This window comes from Pelophylax lessonae, assembly GCF_965119305.1.
Source record: "Pelophylax lessonae genome assembly, chromosome: 1".
NCBI classification, from domain to species: Eukaryota; Metazoa; Chordata; class Amphibia; order Anura; family Ranidae; genus Pelophylax; species Pelophylax lessonae.
This window is the reverse complement of record NC_138768.1, coordinates 850,304,737-850,319,702: the sequence shown is the minus strand read 5'-3', so window position 1 is coordinate 850,319,702 and position 14,966 is coordinate 850,304,737. Positions and strand designations below refer to the sequence as shown.

Below are 14,966 nucleotides of genomic sequence, written 5' to 3'. Positions count from 1 at the left end.
AACTTGGAGGGAAGCCACCATTTTAAGAAGGCATCCATCTTAGGACTCTGGTAACGACCATTTGAAGCTAGCAGCCATCTTAAGTGTGGTAAATATGCCTTGCTGTGTTATTTGATTTTATTCAATATTGTTTATTTCCTTCCTTATATGTTTTATATTGCATATTTAAGGGTAATAAGATTACAATCCCAGCCGTATGAACCATAGTAGATTTTTCTCTAAAAAGCTGATTTTTGTTTTTATACATTTTTATTAATATCAGATTTAGCGCATTATTAGCAATTTTAGTCTTCTGTTTTGCATAGCTTATTCTAACTCCATCTGCAGTGGAATGACTTTTGGCTGTGCGATTCGCAGACAATTGTGGTCTGTTTATATAGAACACTTACCTATGGTTTATGCTATAACTGGAGAAAAGGTAATCTTGTTTCATTTTCACTTTCATTATTGAGCTAAATATCATATTGCATTTATTGTTTGAAGTTAGTATTTTATGTAGAGTTATCTTTTTGTGTCATTTCCAGTTTGATCATATATTGTGAATACATGTCTTGTGAATAAATATTTTTATATATTCCATACTGTAGACTGTACTCACTAAGATTGGTATATGCTTTTAAAAAGAAATTAATCAATTAAAAATAATTCGCTACATATTGATTTGTGGAAATAAGTTGAGATTCTCCTACCTCACAGATCTTTGCTTATTGACATAAATAGACACTGTTATATTCAAAGCAGTATAAAGTATGTCCTTTTTGTGTTTTTTCCACAAATAGAGCTTTCTTTTGGTGGTATTTGATTACCTCTGCATTTTTTATTTTTTGCGCTATAAACAAAAAAGGGCCGATATTTCTGAAAAAAAAACAATATTTTTTACTTTCTGATACAAAACATATTCAATAAAAAATGTAAACAATCACATTTATTCATACATTTAAACCAATATGTATTCTGCTTCATATTTGTGGCAAAAAAAATCACAATAAGCGCATATTGATTGGTTTGCGCAGGAAATTGTTAGTTTCTTTTTATACTATTAATGGCAGCAATCAACGACTTATAGCGGGACTGCGATATTGCGGCATGACAATCTGACACTAATTGACACTTTGTGGGAACCAGTGACACTAATACAGTAATCAGTGCTAAAAATATACACTGTCACTGTACTAATGACACTGGCTGGGAAGGGGTTAAACATCTAGGTTGATCAAAGGGTTAACTGTGCCTAACCAGTATTTATGTGCGTGCTGTGAGATGCTTTTATTAAAGAGGCTCCTTCAGAAAAAAATTAAAAACCAGCATTTTCAAATACTGTAGCTGCTGACTTTTAATATTAGAACACTTACCTGTCCGGGAAACCAGCGGTATCCTCACCAAAGCCAATTTTTCAATCGGCTATTGCGTGCTGCCGCCACCATCTCCACTAAGGGATGCTGGCAGTGAAGCCCTGTGGCTTCACAGCAGGTCCCCTACTGCGCATGCGTGAAGCACACTGTGCTCTGTGAATGGGCCGGCTGTGGGGGAAGGAGGAGGGGGGATGAACTTACGGCAAGGTTTGCCAAGGCAAACTCAGCCAGAAGTGTGAGCGGGTACCTGTCAAAACCAGGTACCCGCTACCCCCTCCCCTCCAAAAGGTGCCAAATGTGGCAGCGGAGGGAAGGAGGAGGCAGACAAGTGGAGCATCTCCTTTTGAGTGAAGCTCTGCTTTAAGGGATGTACTGGATTTTATTCCCTTCTTTGCAGGGAAACAACATCCAGCACATCCCCACTGAGAGGACAGAGCTCTTTGTTTATATAGGCAGGGCTCCATTCTGTGTCTCTCTCCAGCAATCAGTGGGTGCCAGCAGACATCCATTGACCAGCACCCTACCCAGAAGTGCCAGGTCACATACTAGGTACGTGATCCAGCACAGGAGAGCCACTTTGCTGCCTTATAACCTAGTTATGCAGTCGGCAAGTGGTTAAAGCTTTCCCTGATGCCTGCCCAAAATATCACGTGATAGAAACTAACAATTCCCTGCATGCTCTAGTAATCAAGAGGTAACCATATTTATCCTACTCATTGACTTTAGACAGAACGAGAGCAAGTTGACCCCTCTGCACCAGGCGGCCAGAGAAGGCTTGAAGGACTGCTTGGCTATTTTGGTTGAAAATGGAGCAAATGTACATGCCGAGGACATGCAGGGCAACCGACCCATCGACTTGTGTACGATTTGGTGCCATCGTGCTTGTGCCAGGTAAGTCCTGTGAGCTAAAATAAATATACAGTATTCAGGTCCAAAATTTCATTCCTACCTGTGTAAAATACTCACTAACAGCAATGCTGCTGTTTCTGAAGGGGGTGTTGGTTTTTCCAAGGCTGAGTTGCAGCTTGAAGCTCATTTGTTATCTTCAGCATGAACCAGCTATGGAGAAGTAGAGCATTCATTTATAAACACTGGTTCATCTGCCAGCCCTGCAATGGCTAAAATATATTTTGTTCTAACACTTATTATTGGTGTAGCACCCTCTAGTATGTGTGCTAGATGTAAATATGTTTTTGTTAATGTAGGAAAATTGCTTTAGCTCAGGTCTAAGCCTGAGCTGTGAATCTGGGTTCAGTGACTCAGGGCTAGATGGCTCATCCTAGCAGCTTCTCTGGTGCCTTTTCCTGTTTTCTGGGACATTGGAGATTGTTCTAGATATAGTGGGTGGAGGCTAGGAAGAGTTGCTTGGAATATTTATGAGGACCTCAGCCAATCCCCAGGAAAGGGCTAGCAGGGGGCAGGCCACCTCATAAATAGGCATGAGTCATGCCAGCAGGGGCAATCAGGTGGAAGATAGAGATGGGGTGCTGGGGAGGCTGTCCCCTAGTCTGGAGGTGGGGGATACCTCGGGCCTGGGGCTTGAGTGCTGGAAGGATCCCCCACAACACACAGAGGAACCCCTTCCTGGAGGCACGGGAGCAAGGAGAGGACAGCAGAAGTAGGTCTGCACGTCTGGGAGATCTCCTAAGAGTCAGCTGGGTGGGCTGGTGAGTGTCAGTTTGGAAGACTGTGGGAAGAAGTTAGCCTGGAGGGCTAGTGAAAGGGGTAGCTGCAGCCAGGCGGGTTGGCTGTGCCTGAAGAGGTGGCGCTGGGATCAGTAGCCACAGGAGGAAGAGTACAAGCTGGACACTGTAATTCTTGCTACACAACCAAGGGGCCTCGGGTTCCTGCTTGTAATGGGCTATCACTTTAATCTGACTGAGAGCCTGTCAGATCTACACAGTGTAGCATCTGGGTTCTGCAAGCAAGTAAGTGCTGGAGGAAGAAGTGGAGCTGTATATAGAGACTGTATATAGGAAGAGTTGTCCCTGAAGTTGTTGAAGTCTTATGGGCATCCCATAACCTCCCATCCCTATCCAAGTTATTACCCTCAATAAATAACAAAAAAAAAACAAAGTCACTGACTGTTCTCTGTCTCCAGTGTGACTGTGAAAATTTGGTGTGCCTGGCTGTACAGGGTGGGGGATCCCAGTTTACTTGCGGCTCCATAGGGGGTGCGCTACATTGGCTTCCACACACACAATGAGTGCAGGCGGGGAAGTCCTAATAATAAACATATACCCCGATTCTAAACTCATAAGCCAGCTGTCTTCTGTATTTCAGATACCTGCACAATGCCATGTGGAAAAAAGACAAGGAGGAACGTGCCCAGGAGGTGAAAAAGATGGAAAATTTGAAAAGAAACATTCTGGAAATGGACCAAGAGGCTCTGCTAAATATGGCAGTGAGTCCCTGAGATCCGGTCCCTATGTTGTGTTATGTTGCTTGCACTCTGTTCAAGGTCCACTTTTTCAGCCTAACCCTTACTAAAGCTCAGCATACACTGCAAAAAAAAAAAGGGAACTAAGAGACAATATACTTAACTCTCCTCCGGCTTCCGTGGTTCAGGGGATGATGTCATCATCCTGCCAATAAGATCCCATAGAAACGGTAAACACTGAATCTCACAAGAAGACACCGTTGCTTTCCCCTAAAGTCATTCCTCCTTAAAAAAATGAACCACTTCCTGACCACCTGCCTGCAACGTACTGTAGATGGGCGGATGGTATAGGCCAGTGATAGCGAACCTTGGCACCCCAGATGTTTTGGAACTACATGTCCCATAATGCTTAACTACACTGCAGAGTGCATGAGCATCATGGGAAATGTAGTTCCAAAACATCTGGGGTGCCAAGGTTCGCTATCACTGGCCTATACCATCCGCCCATCTACATCATCACTGGTATAGGCAAACAACGTACCCATACATCACTGCCTACTTCTGGGTTTAGGCCAAGCACATGTGCGCCCCCCCTTGACGGTACCCGCTGTGAGCAAATCCAGGCCAACGTTTCACAGCCGGGACCTGCTGATCAGCTGTATCCAATCATAGCTCAGAGCTCTGTGTTTACAATCAACACAGAGCTCTGTACAGAGGGAACGATCTCTCTGTTTATGAAATGTAGAGATCTATTAGTAAAAGCAGCACACTTTACATATAGACATACATTTAACCTGTTGATTGCCCTAGGTGTTAATCCCTTCCCAGCCAGTGTCATTAGTACAGTGACTGTGTATAGTATTAGCACTGATCACTGTATTAGTGTCACTGATGATGTCAGTGGCAGTTAGTAAATTCCAAGGCTGAGAAGGAGGCGTGGCTTGCCCCAGAAACACGTCCCTATTGGCTGTCACGATCATTGGGCTGACAGGACATTCACACTGGCAGGAGGATTCATCCTTGGAATCCATCGCAGTTTTGGATATACTCCAACAGCCGTCTCCACTCCAGACTATCTGGCATCAGTCTCCTCTGGACCTCATGGAACCCCTAGAAACCTTTGGAGAAACCCTAGGGGTTCCACAAAAATATGTTTAAGTAGTGGGGGCTGTAGTATGTTCCTCACAATTGTTTGAACTGAAAAAGTCACTTAGACGAGTGGTGAAATGTCCCTCCTCATCACTGCTAAACAAGTTGAGTTGGATGTGACTATAACTAGCTATTGCTGTAGTCTCATCCAATGATATTGTTTTTTCTGGAAAGTACTTTTTATGGTTGTGTAGTGCTACCCCAGAAGGAGCCACCTGTATTTTTCCCCCTTTTTGGCAACTTTGTACCCAGCACTGCACTTGCTGTCAACTATGGATAATTGTATACAATTAAAATTGATTCATGTGTGGAAGATAAATTCAAATACAAGGCTGCTAATTATTAAGCTGTCTGATGTGCATATAGAAAAACATTTAAACTCATAAGCTATAAATCTTAAAAAACATCTCGGAGGTATAAGCTTGGGAATATAAAAAAAATGAGTCTATGACTAACACTGTTGAGAATATCAAGGCTGCCTCTCAGAAGGGGCTGGGAACCCGAACGGACACTGCAAAAGAAGAGGGTAGGGGGAAAGAGACGTCAATCCGCCAATAGTGTAATATGTTTTTATGTATGAAAATGTAAATCCAATAAGATGCACTCACAAACGTCCATAAGGAATAAGCATTTAACACACTCCAGACCAATCATCAGTGGGGAATCCGTGAAGGGCTGAAGTCGCCAAGATGACAAGTCTGCTACAGGGATCCGTGTAGAGGTCAGCGTGAGCCGCCGGGAAGCCTCCACAAGGAAAATAGCTGTCAGAGGAGCTATCAGATGCCTGTGATGAAGGAGCCAATCAGGGATGTGTTTCGGAGGCTAGGTACTGCCTCCTTCATTAGCCTAATCCTGAAGTTGATGAAGGAGGCTGGTACCTAGCCTCCGAAATGCATCCCTTATTGGCTCCTCTGACAGCTTCATGGCTATTGGTAACACTATAGACGGGTTGGCGCCTCTCTTTCCCCCTACCCTCTTCTTCCCCCATTCCCCAATTTTTCCCCACAGCAAGGCACAAGGTAGATTCAAACAGCCAGGTGCACACACACTTCCACTAGCTGTCTTCAATGACCAGTTGAGGGGTTTTGTTTTTGTTGTTTTATTTTTGGAGAGCTTGGATAGGGAAGGGGATTTAGTGGGATACTCCAAGGAATAGAACTATTCACATTTGAGGGCATATAACTCTCAGTTAAGCTCTGGTGAAGTCATTTCTAGAAGCAGGTAGCAGACTTCTCCTAAGAAGTAGCACCAAAGTAGTTTCAGGAGTGAGCAGAGTCTCTTAGCAGTAGTAGTAGCAGGGCAAAGCTCCTCAGGTACAAAACAGTTCTAGTAGACTGCTTGGCAGTCCAAACATAGTAGAACTTAGCAAAATCTAATGCAGTAGCAAACACTGGACAAGCTCTCCAGAACACCAGCCAGTGTTCCCTTTAGCAAAAAAATAGCCGATCTTATAGCACAAGAGGAGTGGCAGCAGCCCAAAAGTCTCAAAGATCTCTCAGCAGTCTATACTCACAAAATGCCCAGGGAAAGCTGATTATCTCCTTCCAACTGACACTTTTCTCCAGTGATATCAGACCAGATCTTCAGCAGAAAGCCCCTCAGTCAGCTTTTAGTAGAACCAGGATCACTCTCACTAACCTCAGATCGCCCACCTGAGGCCTCATGGCAGCAGGTGCCAGGGGAGGCAGCAGTCTCTCATCTAGCTGGTGCAATCCACACCAGGGAAAGACCCCAGTGCTTGGTGCATCCATAGAATAAATACCCCCTCTCAGCATCCTCTAGGGCAGGGGGTCTCTAAACTGTGACATGCGGGCCGAATGTGGCTCTTTGCTTGCCTTTATCCAGCCCTTGGGGCCCCACTGACACCAAAGACAGGGCATTATTCCTCCCACTGACACCAGAGATGGGGCACTATTACTCCCACTGACATCAGAGATGGGGAACTAATTCTCCCACTGACACTAATTATGGGGCACTGTTTCTCCCAGACATCAAGAATGGGGTACTATTCCTCCTACTGACACCGATTGTGCCATTTTTTTTACTTCCGTTGATCATCAAGCCTACGGCATTGTTTACACCCACTGATGCCAGGGCATTTTCCACTTCCATTGGCCAGAGTCCACCCTCCCTAAGGTTTTAATGGTAGTAAATTGAAACTTTGCTTCAAATGTTTGGAGACTCCTGCTCTAGGGCCACCCTTCCTGGGATTGACTTGCGCGGCATTATTATTCATGCTGTGTTCTGCATAGTGTCCACCTATACATCCAGAACCTTCCTAGGTTGCTTGGATACAGGTGAGGTCAGAGACAGAACCAAACAGCGGCCAATCACAGCTCTCTGTGAAGCAGAGAGCTAAGTAATTGTGCCTAGCAATTCTCCTGTTAAACAGGAGAACAAAAACTATATTACACTTATCCTATCACCTACCTAGGAGGGTGCTTCAGTTGTAAAATATTCCATTCAGCTAACAAATAGCAAAATTTAAACTTATTAAACAATTATCACTTTATATGTTTCAGAAAAGTCACTTAATCCCTCATCAGACCTGTTTCTGTGAAGGCACAAAGACCCAGAAACCGCCAGAAAAAGCAAGGGGTTTTTCCATAAAAAGTGGAGTCTTACCAAAATCCAAACTGGGCCGAATGTCTTGTAAGCTGTTACCTGGGAAGGAGCAACATGAGAAAAAGTCTTCCATCTCTGAGAGTTCAGACAAGGATACCAAGAAGAAAAGGACAAATACCATGGCTATGTATGGGGAAGAAGAAGGAACCAAGAAACATGAAGGTAGTGGAGAGCACTCTGGAGTAAAGCCGGTCTGCCAATGCTGCCAATGGAATCCAAGTTATAATCCGACAATGCCTCCAGTCACAGATATTTACCGAATTCCTACACTGCGGCTGGGCATTGACCCTGAAGATGTCACCGGACCGGACTTAAGTTATGTAATCACACTTGACAGAGATGAGCGTGGCCAACCACAAATCAAAACAATTCAAGGACAAGTTGTCCCCTCCCAGCTTAATTTGCCATATGAGACCATTCAGAGGTGCCTGTTCCCTAAGACTTGTCCGAAGGAAAGGATCTGCATGCCAAATGCGTTTAAGGCCAACCATGTTTTTGATGTGCCCAAAAAGCAACAGCCTCGGGAGGGTAGAAAACCAGTTTCAGAAATCTCATTCCACTTGAGGCAAAGCCTTGATTCTAGGCTCAGGAAGGCCAACAAACCTATCTACTGCTGACCAGGAAATAAAGAGGTGCAAAGATTCCTTTAGTTCCCACTTCCTATATGCAAATACACTGCCTGGCCAATAAAAAAGTCGCCACCAAAAAAAAAAGGTCACACACTCTAATATTTTGTTGGCTTTGATTACGGCACGCATTCGCTGTGGCATTGTTTCGATAAGCTCCTGCAATGTCACAAGATTTATTTCTGCCCAGTGTTGCAATAACTTTTCACCAAGATCTTGTATTGATGATTGGAGAGTCAGACCACTGCGAAAAGCCTTCTCCAGCACATCCCACAGATTCTCAATGGGAATAAGTTCTGGACTCTGTGGTGGTCAATCCATGTGTGAAAATTATTTCTCATGCTCCCTGAACCACTCTTTCACAATTTGATCCCGATGAATCCTGGTTTTGTCATCTTGGAATATGCCCGTGTAATCAGGGAAGAAAAAATCCATTGATGGAATAACCTGGTCATTCAGTGTATTCAGGTAGTCAGCTGACCTCATTCTTTGGGCACATGCAGTAACTATCCAATAGGAGAGTTACTGCATGCTTATTTTAGTTAGTTGCTTAGTTATTTCCAGGTGGGGACTTTTTTTGGCCAGGCAGTGTATATCATAGTTTTAAGAGCTGTTAATGTTGAATAAAGATGAATAAAGACACTAGTCCATCCAGTGCCACCTGTGTAATTAGTGTGTATGTGTTAATGTAGATAATCATTTCCCATATCCCTGTATATTGTGTTCACTAAGATGCACATCCAAGAGTCCAACAAGCCCTGCTTATTTTTGTGTTGTCAACAAATACTGAGATTCAGCCATCTATACCAACCTCTATATTATTTATGAATAAATTAAACAGAATTGTTCCCAGGACAGAGCCTTAGGCTGGCCATACACCATACAATTTTCTTATTCAATTTCCTTTAGATTTACCTTCAACTATGTAGTGCAAGGGCCTGCCTGATTGCATACAAATTGAAAGTGTTCAGGTTTGAACTTATATTATATGGTTTTGGTAAATCTAAAGGAAAGTTGAACAAGAAAATTGTATAGTGTATGGCCAGCCTTAGGGTACCCCGCTTACCACTCCAGACCAGTCTGAGTAATGCCTGACTTTATGCCAAAAGTACAAATCTGAAACATCATAAAGTGTAGGTCAGCATAGTAATTATTATAGTAATTACACTATATAACCCAAAGTTTCTGGACACCCGACCATCACACCTACCCATATGGTCAATAGCATGTAGACACCCCTCCATATTATTGAGTTTAGGTGTTTCCAGTAAATTGCACTGTTAGTACTACAGTACACAAAGACATTCTAGATCATGGAAAAGATCAAAGATAGCCAGGGTGCCATTTTGTTTTAAAAAATAAATTAAAAAGGCGCCCCCCCCCCCAAAAAAAAGTAAGAATGGCATGAGAAGAAGAAATATGAAATTAAACAAATGTCACTGTAAACCTATAAACTTAACCTACCTTACAGTGGTTTGAAAGCCTTAGGCCCCTTTCACACATACAGTCCGTTCAGTTCATCAGTTCAGTCACGTCAAAATGTATCAGTTTTTCATCCGTTTTTCATCAGTTGTCATCAGTTGTTATCCGTTTTTCATCCGTTTTTCGTCAGTTGTTATCTGTTTTTCATCCGTTGTCATCCGTTTTTCATCCGTTGTCATCCGTTGTCATCCGTTTTTCGTCAGATCCGTTTTTTTGACGGATAAAAAATAGGGCATTCATCCGTTCAAAAAAACGGACATTGACGGAAGCGGATGAAAACGGATGTTAACTGATGATCATCCATTGTCATCCGTTTTTACATAGAGATACATTGATGTCCGTTTTTCATCCGTCAACGGATGGATGAAAAACGGACAAACGGATAGCATGTGTGAAAGGGGCCTTAAAGTGATTGTAAAGAAAAAAAAAATATTTACCAAAAAACAAGTCATACTTCACTGCTCTGTGTAGCGGTTTTGCATAGAGCAGCCTTCCCAGGTCCCTCGCTGACGCTCTGGACCCCTCCCTCTTGCCGAATGCCCCCATAGCAAGCAGGTTGCTGTGGGGGCACTCGTGTGTGCTCGCTCCCAAAAGAGGTCTCTCCGTCCATAAGACACAGAGAGCACGGCTCAGCCAGACCCTGCCCCCTGCTCCCGCCTCACTGGCAGTGATTGACAGCAGCGGGAGCCAATGGCATCTCAGCCAATCAGGAGGGAGAGACCCAGGAGAGCCTCGGGTCTTGTGCACATCACTGGATCAAGATCGGGCTTGATAAGTATTAAGAGGGCTGTTGGGGGGAGCTGCACACCGAATGCATGAAGGTAAAAAAAAACCTTCAGCCTTTACAACCACTTTAAGATTTTTTACCCAAAAGCATTGTATGCAATGTTATGAATTCAGATCGCCAACATATTAAGTGTATTTTGTACCTCTTAACATTTAGGTATGAAAAATGTAAGCATGTGCAACCAAAAGAAAGAACAAATATAAATATAACTTAAGCACAAACTTTTTTTTTTCTTAACCACTTGAGTACTATTCTGTATATAGCCCTTCTTTACCAGGCCATTTTCCAGCACTGTGATAGTTTGACAGACAATTATGCACTCATTCACTGTACCCAGATTAATTTTATACTTAGGAATTAGCCCCCCGTTCACACTAAGGCGACCTGGTCGCCTCACAGGTCGCCTCCCATAGGGAAGCTGCGGACCCGTTCTAATAGGAGCGACACAAGTCGCTCCCACTTAGAAAAAGGGTCCGGAGCTTCTTTGGGGCGACCAGGAGGCGACCGCCATAGACTTCAATGTTATGAAGTCCATGGCGGCCGCTCCGAGGTCGCGGCGCGCTGCTCGCACCGCGATCTCGGAGGTCGCCCCGGGAAGTAGCGTCGCGTGTATGTGAACCGGCGCTTATACATTTATTTAGTAAACACTTTCTTACTATACAAAAATACCCCATAAATCTTCAAAAAAATCTGATGTTCTGGCTATTTATTCCATTTACCTCTAAAATGCCTTAACTGTACAAACACTAACAAAATTCTTTAGTTTAGGACAGGGGGGTCTCCCATCTTTCTACAAATTTACTGTCAGACTTTAGCAGGGCCAGACTGTGGCCAGTGGGAGTAGGAAATGCCCCAGTATCAGTGGGAGTAAGCAATGCCTGATTATTGGTATCAGTGGGAGGAATAGTGCCCCATTATTGGTATCAGTGGGAGGAATAGTGCCCCATTATTGGTATCAGTGGGAGAAATAGCGCCCCATCATTGGTATCAGTGGGAGGAATGGCGCCCCATCATTGGTGTCAGTGGGAGGAATAGCGCCCCATCATTGGTGTCAGTGGGAGGAATAGTGCTCCATCATTGGTGTCAGTGGGAGGAATAGTGCTCCATCATTGGTGTCAGTGGGAGGAATAGTGTTCCATTATTGGTATCAGTCAGAGGAATAGTGCCCTATAATTGGTATTAGTGGGAGGAATAGTGCCCCATTATTGGTATCAGTCAGAGGAATAGTGCCCTATAATTGGTATTAGTGGGAGGAATAGTGCCCCATTATTGGTGTCAGTGGGAGGAATAGTGCCTCATCATTGGTATCAGTGGGAGGAATAGTGCCTCATCATTGGTATCAGTGGGAGGAATAGTGCCCCATTATTGGAATCAGTAGGAGGAATAGTGCCCTATAATTGGTGTCAGTGGGAGGAACAGTGTCCCATCATTGGTGTCAGTGGGAGGAATAGTGTCCCATCATTGGTGTCAGTGGGAGGAATAGTGTCCCATCATTGGTGTCAGTGGGAGGAATAGTGCCTCATCATTGGTATACGTGGGAGCAAAAGTGCCCCATCGTTGGCATCAGTGGGAGGAATAGTACCTCGTTACTAGTATCAGTCGGAGAAATAGTGCCCCGTCATTGGTATCCGTGGGAGGAATAGTGGCCAGTCATTGGTATCCGTGGGAGGAATAGTGGCCAGTCATTGGTATCTGTGGGAGAAATAGTACCCCTTCAATGGTATTGGATGGAGGAAATGTGCCCCATTGTTGGCGTCAGTGGAAGGAATAGTTTTCCACCCTTGGCATCAGTGGAAGGAATAGTTTCCCACCGTTGGCGTCCGTGGAATAGTGCTTCAGGGGAAAAGGTAAGGAAAGAGCTGCATACAGCCCGCAGGTTGCAGTTTGGAGACCACTGGTTTAGGACAGAGTATACACAGTTTTTTTCAGGGCCGATACCAATTTTCCAGCCACCCTTCAGGCTGATATTCTGTACATTTAAAGTTTTTATTTTTACAGTCAATTTTTTTATTACTGTTATAAGGAATGTAAACCTCCCTTGTGGCAGTAATAGGTAGTGACAGGTACTCCTTATGGAGGATTCTGGGGGTCTATAAGACCCCAAACCCCTCTTCTGCACTTAAAAGCATTCAACGGCAAGTTTGGCTGTTTTGAATAATGTCATTTAAGGCTCCAGTAATCGGAAGTGATGTCAGGACATCGCTACCAAGTTACTACTTCGGAGACCCGATCAGGGCAGATTTTGGCTTTGTTTGGGTCTTCCGCCAGCCGACAGATGTGCCGGCTGGTCGCTCGGGCCTCCCAGTAGGACGGGAGACCCGGGTGGAGCAGAAGGAGGGGGGGGCGGCTGATTAGCCGCATCGGTTGTTATTACAAGAAAGCTGACCGTTTGTTCTAAAAAAAAAAAACAGTACCGGGTTGATGTCTGTAGCTGCAGGCCTCACTCCAGTACAGCCACTTGAACCAAGAATCGGCAAGTGTGTGACCGATACCAATACTTTATAAAAAAAAAAAAAAGTGAATATTGGCCCCACTAATAATTGATCGATCCCTAGTGCATGGTTAAGGATTACATAATGCACAGAACAGCTTCCAGATTTCAACGGTCAGTAGTTAGCACCCCTTATGGGGGTGGTTGGGTGGTGAATGCCTCTTTAGAGGTTGTTGGTAACGGTGTGTGCCTCATACTGTTGGTGGTCAGTGGCATTTTTCACCTCATACCATTGGTGGTCAGTATGCCCCCTTTATGATCAATCTGTTCTGTGATCTGAACTGTTTGTTTATGGTACTGGGTAATGTGTTTATTTTTTCTCCTCTTTGTTTTAGAGTCACAATAGGGAGTGAGAGGAAAGTGCAAAAAGGTGTCCCCACTGAGAGATTTCCCTATACCTGTCCTGATGACAACTGCAACTTCACAATTTTCAATGGTGACACGTAAACGAGGTGAATATGGGTTGAATCACCTCAGTATTAACCACTTAAGCCCCAGAGGATTTGGCTGCTCAAAGACCAGGCCCAATTTTGCGATTTGGCACTGTGTGACTTTAACAGACAATTGCGCGGTCACGCAACGCTGTACCCAAACGAAATTGATGTCCTTTTTTTCCCCCACAAACAGATTTCTTTTGGTGGTATTTGATCACCTGTGCGATTTTTACTTTTTGGCTATAAACAAATAAATGAGCAACAATTTCGAAAAAAATAACAATATTTTTCACATTTTTTAATATGAATTTCTCAAAAAAAAAAACAAAATATAAAAATCAAAATTTAACATTTTAGGCCAATTTGTTTTCTGCTAAATATTTTTAGTAATAAATAAAAAAAAAAAAAAAAAAAAAAAAAAAAAAAAAAAAAAGCAATAACCGTATTTTGATTGGTTTGCGCAAAAGTTATTGCGTTTACTAACTAAGGGAAAGATTTAGGTAATTTTTTTTTTTTTAACTAGTAATGGCGGCGATCTGCAATTTTTTTTGCAGGACTGCAACATTGCAGCGGACAGATCGGACACCTAACTGTCATTTTTGACACTTTTGGGAGTATCAGTGACATTACTGCAGTAATCAGTGCTATAAATATGCACTGTTACTGTAATAATGACACTGGCAGGGAAGGGGTTAACTTTATTGATCAGTGGGTTAAATGTATGCCTAGGGGCGTGATTCTAACTGTGGGGGGCATGGCTTGTTAGATCATAACAGAGACATACGATCCTACATAGCAGGATCGCATAGCCTCTGTCATGATCTAAGGGAGAATGACAGACGGCTGTGTTTACATCAGCCGTCTGCCTTTCTCCCTCTCCTGAGCGAGATCGCGAGTGGCCGGCGGTCACTCACGCGAGGAGGTCTGAACAAGCGGGGGCGGGAGCGCGCCTCCGGCGGCGCGCGCTCGCCCCCTACAGGCTCCTGGGCGAGCGACATAGCCCTACGTCGGTTTGCCCCGGAGCGGCTGACTGCCGCAGTAAATGTACTTGCGGCGGTCAGCAAGTGGTTAACTGGGTAATTGTATGCCATTTCCTGCCACAATTATAAAGTGCATTGTCAACTCAAACATTCTGACTAATGGTGTAGAATGGATCAGTTCTATGCATTTGATCTGGCCATACATTATACAATTTTCTTCTACAACTTTCCTTCAGCTTTACCAAAACCATATAATATGGAGGTCACACCTAAACACTTTAGATTTACCTTCAACTATGTAGTACAAGAGCCTGTCTGATTGCATACAAAATTGAAAGGAAATTGTATAATGTATGGCCAGCTTTCGTGACTATCCAGCGGTGGGGTCCTCTCGGGATCCAGAAAAGAAGTCTGCAGCAGTGAAGTCAGCGTGAGGGGGCTGTCGGGAGAAAAGGGGAGGGGTCTGGCGATTTGTCCAACCTTGATACAAGGCTCAACACCATAAAGACATGGAAAAACCACAACATTAAGAAATAATGACTTTATTTCACAGGCGCACTAAACCAGTGCAGTGAATTCACAAAGACTGGCAGGGTCCAGTATCTACCATGCTGAAAACACAATTTAAATTTGTTTTTAGTGTCTGCAGAGCTCAGTAAG

General features: G+C 43.8%; 1 protein-coding gene across 2 annotated transcripts in view; it reads left to right on the top strand.

Moving 5' to 3' along the window:
• Positions 1 to 8,168, top strand: part of ANKRD53 (ankyrin repeat domain 53) — a 29,043-nt gene extending 20,875 nt beyond the window's left edge. For both annotated transcript variants that reach the window (XM_082268747.1, XM_082268748.1), the window contains exons 4-6: positions 2,079 to 2,243; positions 3,636 to 3,756; positions 7,404 to 8,168. In XM_082268747.1, coding sequence (XP_082124873.1) covers positions 2,079 to 2,243; positions 3,636 to 3,756; positions 7,404 to 8,123 — 1,006 coding nt within the window. In that variant the 3' untranslated portion in view covers positions 8,124 to 8,168. The remainder of the gene's footprint in view (positions 1 to 2,078; positions 2,244 to 3,635; positions 3,757 to 7,403) is intronic.
• The last annotated feature ends 6,798 nt before the right edge of the window (positions 8,169 to 14,966 follow it).